This window comes from Trachemys scripta, chromosome 8, assembly GCF_013100865.1.
Source record: "Trachemys scripta elegans isolate TJP31775 chromosome 8, CAS_Tse_1.0, whole genome shotgun sequence".
NCBI lineage: Eukaryota > Metazoa > Chordata > Testudines > Emydidae > Trachemys > Trachemys scripta.
In genome coordinates this window covers 45,859,275-45,871,410 of record NC_048305.1, presented here as the reverse complement: position 1 = coordinate 45,871,410, position 12,136 = coordinate 45,859,275, and the positions used below count along the sequence as shown (strand labels likewise).

The 12,136-nt window shown below is 44.3% G+C and overlaps 1 protein-coding gene across 18 annotated transcripts in view; it reads left to right on the top strand.

The window, feature by feature from the left end:
* The window catches only part of PRRC2C (proline rich coiled-coil 2C), a 111,476-nt gene that overhangs the window by 56,276 nt on the left and 43,064 nt on the right, over positions 1 to 12,136 (top strand). For 9 of the 18 annotated variants that reach the window (XM_034779739.1, XM_034779744.1, XM_034779751.1 and 6 more), the window contains 5 exons: positions 303 to 645; positions 1,177 to 1,262; positions 5,770 to 5,958; positions 8,623 to 8,874; positions 10,704 to 10,733. In XM_034779739.1, coding sequence (XP_034635630.1) covers positions 303 to 645; positions 1,177 to 1,262; positions 5,770 to 5,958; positions 8,623 to 8,874; positions 10,704 to 10,733 — 900 coding nt within the window. The remainder of the gene's footprint in view (positions 1 to 302; positions 646 to 1,176; positions 1,263 to 5,769; positions 5,959 to 8,622; positions 8,875 to 10,703; positions 10,734 to 12,136) is intronic. The other 9 variants (XM_034779757.1, XM_034779756.1, XM_034779753.1 and 6 more) reach the window with 1 other exon arrangement.

Here is a 12,136-nt window from a genome sequence, read left to right as displayed (position 1 = left end):
CATAAACACCGCCGAATCCGTGTGCCGCCGGAGGCCGCCCGACTGCCATGCGTGGGGGGCAAAAAACATAGAGCCGCCCTTGGCTATTGCCTTTGTGTCACAATTCTATATGAAAATTTCTTGGCCAAAAACATGGGATATGTTTAACTTTTTCATTATTCAAATGGTTAGTACATTAGAAAAAAAGTCTCTAAAAAATATTCAAGATTCCTGCTTTGTCCTTTTCCCATACTCTACAACTGACAGAAAAATACAGACTTTCTAAATGGCTTAGCCTTCTGTAATGTCAATTTTATTCTTAGGTTTGGACCAAAAAGAGTTCAGGTGAAAAAGGAAGAGGTCAGAATTCCAAGCTTCCTCCCAGGTTTGCAAAAAAGCAGCAACAGCACGCGGCAGCAGCAGCAGCACAGCAAGTACAAGCTCAGGCACAAGTACAGGTACAGCCTCAGAGTGCATCGCAGACTCCAAGCCAGCCACAGGCTTCAGTTCAGCCTCAAAACCAGACAACAGGAGGAACAGGCGGCACAGAATATACAGCAACAGGCAAAGCTCTGCAGAATGCACAGTCCCATCCTGCTCTAGGGGCTGAATTATGGGAAAATAAAGTGGCATCAACAACTGTTGTTAATGACATCTCCAAGAAATGTAAGTGGCATCTTTTGACTTTTTCTTTTTGCCTGGGAGGGATAGAAGAGAAACATTGTGGTTGGAGGGTTTGGGTTGGTGAGAGATGTTTCTGGAGGTCTTAAACATCCTGGCCTGCAGGTATAGTTCTCATATGGCACAGAGAATATGCTGCTATGAAATGTTCTGCAAGACTGTTGAGCGATAGTCTCCCAGGTTCCCTGAGATGAGAGAGCTCTTCTATAAAATGTTGAGTAACTTCTTTGCTACAGTCACCACATTCTGTATTCCCAGTGTACAAGTAACTGCCATTGGTCTCAAACATGGGTTTCTTTGTCAAATTTGTGCATGTTTCCAAATATGCTAAATAGGCCAAACGAGGTTGACTTAATAAGGGACTCACTGTTAAAAGCTGAAATGACGTTCTAGAATCAAACACACTGTGAAATGAAGTAGCTGTGGTTTCATTGTCCATTCAGTTGTGTACTTATGAATCTAAATAACCATGGATTAATTGTAGTTTTGACTCCATTGTATTCTCTGGACTTTTAGTGGGACCCATTAGTCCACCACAACCCCCTTCAGTCAGTGCATGGAATAAGCCTTTGACATCATTTGGATCAGCTACATCTCCAGAGGTAAGGATAAAACTAAAAACAATCAAGAACATCTGAAGATAACTCAATTTGTATCTTGCAGATGGTGGGACAAATGAAATAAGATTATTGTGGCAGTTCTCAAAGTACCCAGGACTGGGAGTCACCTTGTTGCCCCCTGCCTTCAGAGTGAGGGAGTCTTGGGGGAGGGATAGCTCAGTGGTTTGAGCATTGGCCTGCTAAACCCAGGGTTGTGAGTTCAGTCCTTGAGGGGGCCACTTAGGGATTTGGGGCAAAATCAGTACTTGGTCCTGCTAGTGAAGGCAGGGGGCTGGACTCGATGACCTTTCAAGGTCCCTTCCAGTTCTAGGAGATAGGATATCTCCATTAAAGATTTGTAGTAACTGGGTGTTTAGCTCCTTACCACTAGCAGCCCTCTCCTCTTCTCTGGGCTATGCCAGCCCTGTCCTTTCCTTGCAGATTAACAGCAGGTGCTCCCTAGTCTCCAAGTTCCCTTGAAGTGCTCTCATGTGATATCCAGACCCTGAAAGCAGTTACCCACAGAAATCCTCTGTACTCCAGTTACCAGTTTTACTTAAATCACTGCAGAGAGCACTGTACAGAACACTTATAATGAAATAAAAGGTTTATTTAAGAAAGAATAGAGATTCCACTAGAAATAAGATAGTGGTGGAAACAAATGGTTATAATACAAAAAACAAAATCGTAAAACATGAACTGGGACCTACACTTTCCTATTTAATAAAATAGGTCCCCCTCTCTCCCAAAGTTCCATCTGTTGTAGAGCTGGCTGACTTCCAAGAGCCAATCTTTCATGAAAAATATCCCCATTCTACAAGATGTCTCCTCAGTGACTGGATCCAGAGTGCCTCTCCCCACTCTTATACTGAAACAGTCTTTTGTCTTTATTCATAGGCAGGGCAATCCACGGTCTGTTACAATGTTGCTTTTTCATCTCCAAGTGGTTTTGATTGTTTGAAGTTGCCTGTGATGGTTTTCTATTGTCTGTTCTATGACGGGACAATATTAGATCATTGAGCCTTGCATCACATCATTGGCTAAGTTTGGAGGAGTGGTAATCCAATCCTGCATGAATAGGCCGTCGCCAAGTAACATTACTCCAAGGTGACTCCTTTTAACCTTAAGACCATAAGGGCATAAATTTCAGTATAGTTACATTATTCCTCCGATATTATCTGTACACATACCATGCCATGATTATGAACATCAGTAAGTTGCAAGCTTTCAACAGAGGCCTTATATGTTACCCTTTATGGACAAATACCTTGAAAGCAGTGTTGTCAGGTCTAAGAAGAGTTGTTTGCAAAGATCCAGGGGACCCTTTGCCAAGGAGATTGTCTCACAATTATCCAGTGTTTTCAAACTGTGTATTATTTTTCTTTAGCTAGATATAATTACTGAATAATATTGATTGGGTGTGTCTACACTACCCGCAGGATCGGCAGGCAGCAATTGATCCAGCGGGAATTGATTTATCGCGTCTAGTGTAGATGCGATAAATCGACCCCCGAGCGCTCTCATGTCGACTCCTGTACTCCTGCGCCGTGAGAGGTGCAGGCAGAGTCGACGGGGGAGCGCAGCAGTCGACTCACCGCGGTGACATCACAGTAAGTCGATCTAAGTACGTCGACTTCAGCTACGTAGCTGAAGTTGCGTAACTTAGATCTATCCCCCCACCCCCAGTGTAGACCAGGGCATTATCTAATTTCTTACTGAGAGCAGTTACAGCAAAAATTCTTATTGAGAGAGTGTTAGTAATTAGAAAAACTTGTAAACTTCATTGTTTAGAATTATAAAACTTAAACCAATAAACTTGCAGCAGTTAACTTGTTAGTTTAGCAAATGCTTTAAGATTCAACTCTCAGAAACTAATGTACAGTAACGCCTCACTTAAAGTCGTCCCGGTTAACATTGTTTTGTTATGTTGTTGATCAATTAGGGAACATGCTCGTTTAAAATTCTGTAATGCTCCCTTCTAATGTCGTTTGGCAGCCACCTGCTTTGTCTACTGCTTGCAGGAAGACCAGCCCCTTGCAGCTAGCTGGTGGGGGCTTGGAACCAGTGTGGACCAACAGCCCCCTATCAGCTCCCCATTTCCCTAAGTTTCCCTGTGCAGCAGCTGCCTGCAGTTCAGCTGAGTCCCTCCCCCCACTGCCATGTGCTGCTCCTGCCCTCTGCCTTGGAGCTGCTCCCTGAGACTCCTGTTTGCTGGGGGGGGAAGAGTGGGGGCTAATGTCAGTGTCCCCCTGCTCCTGCACCCCGTTTACCCCATCTTCCATAGAGCAGGGGGGACAGACCAGGACTCAGGAGGGAGGGAACTTGCAGCAGCTGCCTAACAGCAAGCTGATCTAATTAACAAGGCAGTGTACTTAGGGGAAATGCACATATCTCCCTCATTCCTGCTGCCTTGTGTAGAGAGAGAGAGTTAACACTTGAGGGCTCAGCCAATTGCTAGTTAATCATTTAGCAATAAGGGAAATATCCCACCCCCTGACTCCTCCACCTTAACCAAGCTTCACAATCATCATCACTATATACCAGTATTAAATTGTTTGTTTAAAACTTATACTGTGTACACACACACACACACACACACGTACACACACACACACACACACACATATTTATTAAAAAAAAAATCTTTTGTCTGGTGAAAAAAATTTCCCTGGAACCTAACCCCCTCATTTACGTTAATTCTTATGGAGAAATTGGATTCGCTTAACATCATTTCGCTTAAAGTCGCAGTTTTCAGGAAGATAACTACAACGTTAAGTGAGGAGTTACTGTATACTTGTTGCAAAATACATTTTTAACTTTACTTTTTTAAATTACACAAGTATTTGAAAATTGAAAAAAAAATCACGTAATTTCTCTAAAATGTTTGTCATTACAGCTTTCCCTAATGCCAGCAAGAGGATACTAAGAATTAAAATTTTAACAAAATGGTGTATGCTTGTTTAGTATTAAATTCAATTAGCTGAACAAATATTTCTTAGAAGAAACCTAGATATTGCCTCAAAACCAGCTTCAACCTGCTATTTTTACACTTGGCCCTGGTACTCCATTCTCAAGTAATGAGAACTAAAAATGTTTGAGTGATGGCTTGGATCACAGAAACCCCGCGGGAGCTGCCAACTGATGTGCCAAGACTACCTCAGTTCCTATTTTCCCTGCCAGCTCAGGACTCCAGCACCCTGTCTTGCTGAACAAGACATTCCCATCTGCTCCAACACAGACCCAGGGTCTGAATTACTTGCCCCAAAGCTGCAGGTTTACCTGAAAACAGCTCACAGGAGTGTGCTTGTCTTTAGCACTCAGATACCCAACTCCCAATGGGGTCTAAACCCAAATAAATCCATTTTACCCTGAATAAAGCTTATGTGGGGTAAATTCATAAATTGTTCGCCCTCTATAACTCTGATAGAGAGAGATGCACGGTTGTTTGCTCCCCCAGGTATTAATACATACTCTGAGTTAATTAATAAGTAAAAAGTGATTTTATTAAATACAGAAAGTAGGATTTAAGTAGTTCCTAGTAGTAACAGATAGAACAAAGTAAGTCACCAAGCAAAATAAAATAAAATGCGCAAATCTATGTCTAATCAAACTAAATACAGATAACATCCTCACCAGTTCCAGAATGCTCCCTTTTACAGGCTAATCTCCTTCTAGCTTGGGTCCAGCAATCACACTCACACTCACACCCCCTGTAGTTACTGTCCTTTGTTCCAGTTTCCTTCAAGTATCCTGGGGGAGCGGGGGTGGAGAGGCTCCTTCTTTAGCCAGCTGAAGACAAAATGGAGGGGTCTCCCAGGGGTTTAAATAGACTTTCTCTTGTGGCTGGAGACCCCCTCCTCACCCTGTGTAGAATCCAGTCACAAAATGGAGATTCGGAATCACATGGGCAAGTCACATGCCCATGCATGACTCAGGACTTGCAGGTAGTAGCCATTACCCACATGCTACCTTGAATGTCCTCAGGTAGACTTCTTATGTGGATTGGAGTCTTCCAAGCTCTTTTGTCTGTTAAGTGCTTCCTGATTGAGCACCTAATTTGCACATTCCTTTCCCAAGTGACCAAATGTTCTAACTAAGGCTACTTAGAAATCAAGCAATTATATAGCCAATGTTCATAACTTTGACCACATGGATGGTGCCTGCATACAACTAGGGTGAACATAACCAGTAGATCATAACCGTTACATAGATATGTTACATGGCATATGTAGCAAAAACCTATTCCAGTTATATCATACATACCTTTATGAGCACACACACCCCCCCCCATAAAGCCTTATGTGGTACACTGTCAGTTTGTTTTTAAAAATAAGGACCATGTGGGTTGCATCAATTTTTAACCAGCCTTTCATGTGCTTATGTTCCATTTCCTAACTTTTGTATGCTTAAGTATATAACTACATTAAAATCAAGGTAAACACCTATTTTAAGGCAACATTCTGGTTGAGAATTTTTTGGAAGTTTTAATGTATGTTGTTACCTTAACTAGGGAACAAAGTCTGGACAGGAAAGTGGAGTCGAGCTTGGAATAGAAACGATTCAATTTGGAGCCCCAGCTTCTAGTGGTAGTGACAGTGAAGTTGGCCCTGTGCTTTCAGAGAAGCCCACTGACAAAATACCTGAACCAAAAGAGCAAAGACAGAAGCAGCCTCGGGCAGGACCCATCAAAGCACAAAAGGTAAGGGAGAAGATCCGGTCTAGTGGGCTCCTGGGTGGCAGAGAAGTCCAGTCAAAGGGAAAAATACCAAAACTGTGGCTTGAAAAAAATTAAAGGAACTGTTACAAGTACGATCCAAATAAGACAGACCTCTTTTCCCACTGTATGTTAGTCAGAGAAGATGCTGTGCATCAGCTTACACAGTTACCAGATCAGCCATGTAAAAAGATTAAAGTACAAATATATGCTGTCTGGGCAATCTAAGCCTCCTTCATAACGTCCAAACCTACTTTTTTAAAGTGGCGATGATGTCTCTAAAGTCACTTTTTCATAACAATGAATGTATCAATAAATGGCCAATCTTGGTTTTCCTTTAAAAATTGTGTATATACATTATATTATTTATATTGTCATGTTTAGAGCCCCTAACTGATCTTCCTTTGCTTGTTGTATGCCAAAGTGCTCATCCTTGCAGGAATATTTAGCAGTCTAGAGAGGATGGAGGAGAAAACTCCTGTGGTATAGGACAGACTGGATTGTCTGCTAACCAAATCAGTCTTGACATCTCTTCCTCACCGTCAAATACACAGCCTTGTAGGAAATAGGGGGACAGGAAAAGTTGGGGAATAGGGAAAGAACACCAGCTTCTCACCCTGCAGCAGCCCTCTCCAGCTTTTTGGAATAAGTTGGTGGCTAAGGTACTGACCCCAGTCCTGAGTTCCCAGGCCCTCTTCCTGTTGCCTGAGTCCCAGCAGTGGTCCCAGTGCACTTGTCTACTGGGAACCCCTTAGGTTTTTTTCTGAAGATAAATTGGTTACTTACCCAATCATAACTGAGAAAATTGAAGGTCATTAGAGTGCATCTACTCGTTAAAGAGCCGGCATAGTTTTGATAACTGTTACACTGACCAGGTAGCCTGTAATCCAGTGATATTTGCATAATTAAAGTTAATAGCAGCAGAGGACTACTCAGACTAAAGGTTCATGTAATTGACTTGTTGAAAATACATTAGTAATCAACAACCTTATAAAATATAACTGAACTTAGTCTTGCATTAAGAAAGTGTGTATATTGTATGTGTGTCAAATCACTTGTATTGGATTTATGTAAAGGTGATCTGCAAAGGTTAAAAAATGCCATTTTGTTACCTTATAAAGTATACAGATTATATAGGTAGACAGTCTGTTTTTTCTGCTTGTTTCGATGTTACAAATATCAGGTCTTCTCTACTTTGTTTTTGCTGGTAGGACTATAACCTCATAAGACAAGAGAATGAAGTGAGCTATTGACGGGGGGAAAGAGATTTTCAGTAAAACTAAACCCAAAGTTTTTAGTTAAGGCTCAAACATTAAGGACTTCTCTGCACTAGAAGGTTGTACTGCTTTAACTACACTGCAGTGTACTGTGCTCGGGGATGGGATGGGAGAGGAGAGGAAGGGTAAGGCAGAACAGTCTGCTGCAGGAGTGAGGGACTTAAGTGGCCACTGTAGCCAACAAGTTTTCCCCTCCTTTCTCAACTTTTTGAGCCCTACAGGTGCAAACTCTCTGGGTAGGAGTTGTCTTTGTCTCCATTTAGGGGCCTCCCAGCAGGCACACATGTAAAGAAGGGTCTCCTTTACCTGTCTCTGGAGCAATTAACCTCCTCATTCCTTGCCATGAAGTACTTGTGGTGAGAGAAATTGCCAGTCTCTACCCTGCCCACCCTTAGCCTCCATTAATGCAGTAGGATTTTGAGGGCTGCCCTGCCTACCCTAGCCCACTAGCTTTAAAGAGACATTATGCTGCTCCTGCTGCCCCACAGTAGTAGCCACTGAACTGCTTCATGCAGTCCACCCTCTGCTGGTGTCACCATCTATTAAGAAGGGAGTGGCTTCTGAGTGTCATATCATGGTATTAAACTTACTCTTCCTTTGTGGCCACAGACCAACGCTGTCCCTGTATAACAGTTATATAGTAATCAAATGTACATTTTAAAACATTTATAATATAGCCACATACCATCACAGCCACCACTCCTGCAGAAGAAGACAGGGAAACACTTGCAAATTTGAGTTTGTGTTTAAATCCTTTTTAGTGCAAACACTGTGGAGGAAAGCTCTGGCAAATATCCATACCGCAGTGTCTCTTCAGCTGAGGGCTGAGAACCCTCCACCTCCATTTTTCTAGGGCTCCAGCAAAAACAGAAGACTTGATATTCCTGATATTAGTAAGGCTAAAAAAATCTGTTAAACATTACTAGGAAAAAAAAGGGGGAAGGCTCTCTTTAGACAATATATTTTAAAGTTCACTAGTGCAATTTTTTCTTCTTTGCAGGTCACTTTTAATCTTTAGACTGACAATTTAATCTTGTGCCATTTGATATAGCACTCATAGTAGCCCTTCAGTCTAGATCTTTGGCTTCCTGCTGGTAATTGGTGCTTTCAGTTGACATGTTTCAGGTACTCATCTGCTGCCAGATTAACATCTCTAACTAAACTACCCTTTCTTTAAAAAAACAAACAAACAAAAAAAACCCAAACCTACTGTTTTACACCCTCAAGGAACAGTCAGACTTTTGAGTCTTGGTAGATGTCAACAAAATGTTTTGACTCTTACTCTCCTGAGCATATAAAGATTTTACGTTACAACTTCCTTGTTCTTAAAAAATCAAACAGCCAACACTGACAAGTTAAAACACTAATTTAGCTTCCAGATTTGAGTCCAGTAGAAAACAAAGAATATAAACCTGGTCCTATTGGGAAAGAGCGTTCGCTAAAGAACAGAAAGGTGAAGGATGCCCAGCAGGGAGAGCCCGAGGGACAGGAGAAGCCCAGTCCCACCGCTGTCAAGAGTCCAGACCCTGTTTCGACAAAAGAAACCAAAGCCGCAAATGAACTGAGTACTGAAATAGGAACAATGATCTCTGTCTCTGCTCCAGAGTTTGGAACAAATACAAAGGTAAGACAAAAAGTGGCACATTTCTTGAACATTACTGAACAATGTGTGTAAAAGAGATAACATTTAATTAACTGTAACCCATTACATTGGTCATTTAATGTCTGAATTCAGCTATGACATTTAGTTGCCTGCTGATGAAATCATTCAGATATTACATAGAAGAACTTACAAAGCACTGGAGTTGAAAAGTTAGACCATTTGCCTGTAGTTGTTCTCAGGAAGGAATATTTAAAATGGAGCACTGCTGTGGATCATGTGCCCTGTATGTGACTGGGGTTGAAGTGTTCTAAACTGTTACACCGCCTCACCAGTGATTTACAAGTGCTCACTAAGCTATAGAAAAGAAGTCTGTGCCCTGAGCCCTAGGTTCTGATCTGTGGGGAATAGCACTAAAGAGGTTGGAGTAGGCAGAAGCTTACACTCAGTGCCTGATTTGAAGTTTATCCAAGTTGCACAAGAGCGATGTGGTCAACCATCATCAGAGAGCTGTAGCAAAATGTTGGAGGGGTACTCAATTTGCAAGTTTGAGTACCACAGCAAAGGAAACAGCATGCATCAAGCTTCAAGATAAGCTTTAGGATGGAAACATTTTCAAAAGCACGTAAAGAATTTAGATGTCCAAATCCTACTGAGTTTCAATGAGACTTCAGTGCTTTTGAAAATTTTACCTAATTCCCTCTGTGGAATGTGGTGAAGATGCTTAAGTGTCACTGTACATTCTCTCCAGATTGCTCTCTGATTTTATGTAGACCTTTTGTAATAACACTTAACAGGAAGACCTCTACTTTGCTTGCTTTCAGCCCTGATCCTTAGCTATGCTGTACTGACAGCACAAAATGGGGGGGGGGGGGGGGATAACCAAGGCTTCCCAGTGATCCTCAGCTGCTGTGATAGCTCCTCTGGGGTCTGTTGAATCCAGTATAACTTTAAAGCGGTCTACAAATTACTTGAATTTACACCAAAGGACTAGCCCAGCACACAGCCAGTGCAAGACTGAGCACAAAGATTGAGAACATGACTGCAAAAATTGAGCTCCTTACCCGTCAACTGGAGGTGGGGAAGTGGATATTTTAAATAGGAACTAATGGTTGTTTCATAGCAGGTGGACACCAGCACTGGCAAGACAATTTAATGACTCGGGACTTCCAGTTTGTAATATTCTGTCCCAATTGCCTGCAGATAGTCAGTCTTGAGCAGGAAGTATTGCTGTATTGCTAGCATTGACATTGTATTTGATATGTTGAGGAATCTGAGATACTAGTGACTCCAAGAATGTTGTTTAAATAGTTCTAAGTTAGCCGAAACAACTTAAAAAAAGCTGAGAGCATATCTGTGATCCTTCAAGCTGAGTTGCCACATCCTCCCCAGTGAACTGGAAGCAATCTGCAGAGCAGTTATTGGAGGCTGCACATCGTTGGAAAGGTTCACCCTTGAGAGACATGAGGGATGGTACATAACCTCTGCCATGGAGAAGAGGTTGTCTCTGAAATCTCTGTTCTAGCCTAATAAATTTTGAATGGTATTTTTCCTGTTGCCAGCAGTGGAAAGTTTTTGTTTTAAGGTGTGTTGGCGAGTTTGAGTAAATTGTCAGTGCTGCAGTTTTTAATCTTGTCTATATCTGTGAATTGGCTTCCCTGGACCAGCAGACTTAAATGGCTTGAGCCCACCAAAAACTGGTAAGATGAGAAGTGTAACTTCTGAGGGCCTGAAGTGGTGGTATTGGTGACTGGCAGGGGAGACCATGACTGCATCTTACTTGTATATCCTGGCTTGGGCCTAGTTCCTTTATTGTCAGAACCCAATGGGTTTTTTGTAAACTCTTCTTCTAGGACCAGAGCATCCCATTGAGGCCTATCAGGGTAAGGAGAACATAATCATCTTTGCCTGACTCTTCCCTGGAAGCAATCAGAATGGGAAAGGTGCCTCAGCTGACTATCCAAAAGCAAGTCCCTGGATGGATAGCACTAGCAGCTAGGGTGACCAGACGTCCTGATTTTATCGGGACTGTCCTGATATTTCCTTGTTTGTCCCGCGTCCTGACCGATGTGCGGCCGGGACACTGGACAAACAAGGAAATGCTCCGGAGCCTGGAAGTGCTCATGCCCCCTCCTCCCCCCATTGGCTCCCTCCCCGAATCCCCGCCTCTTCCCCAGGCTCACCATTCCACCTCCCTCCACAAGCGCTGGAGGGAGGCCCGGGAGACACAGGGGAAGCGCGGGGCCAGGGTGAGTGAGAGTCCGGCCTGGCCCCGAGCAGGCAGGACTCAGTCNCCGCGGGGGGGGGGCGGAAGCGGCCGATGGCCAAGCGCTGCAGCTCTGGCACCTGGGTCTGAACCCCCCGAGCCCGGGTCTGCTGCGGGGACCTAGCAGCGCGCATGCTGCGCCCAGCCCCTGGCCAGTCGCGTCTGGGCTGCTGCTGCCTAGCTGGTGCTATCCCACGGCGGCCCCGGGGCGGAGGCATCGGCAGCCCAGGCCCGTTCGTTCCCCTGCGGGACACAAGCGGGACGGGGGGGCTGGGGCCTGCTGCCCCCACTCCGGGGCCCCCGCGGGATAGCACCAGCTGGGCAGCAGCCTAGACGCAACTGGCCAGGGCTGGGCGCAGCGTGCGCGCTGCTGGGTCCCCGCAGCAGGCCCGGGCGCCAGAGCTGCAGCCGCTGAGCTTGGCCATCGGCTGCTTCCGAGTCCCGCTGCCCGGGGGGGAGAGCAGCCGCCGCCTGGCCCCACGGGCCGCCCCCTACTCTCCCTACCACCTGACTGAGTCCTGCCTGCTCGGGGCCAGGCCAGACTCTCACTCATCCTGGCCCCGCGCTTCCCCTGCATCTCCTGGGCCTCCCTCCAGCGCTTGTGGAGGAAGTGTGTTCCCCCTCTTTTTCCCCCCTCTCCCCCCTCCTCGCCCCCCCCGTGTCCCGATATTTGACTTGGGTGATCTGGTCACCCTACTAACAGCATACATTGATATCCTTTTGTCCTCTCCCTAATCCCAAGAAGTTACAGGCAACCCACAAAGGGAGAAATTGGCTTTTGTAATATTTTGGCTCCCTTATTAAGTACAAAGAAGGCCTGAAAGGGTTGGTTTGTTTTAAGTTTTTGTTTTTTTAAACGCAAGGTGAAGCTATCAGGAGTATCAAGTCTGGTGTCTGCAGGAAAGCTTAAAGAACCAGAGTGCTGAAATGTGAGCTATCCCAGCCCTTAGCTGAAATGTTCTCTCAGATCTTTTCTCCCAGCTGTTTGAGTTAAATAGGTGTTAACAAAACAATGTTTTC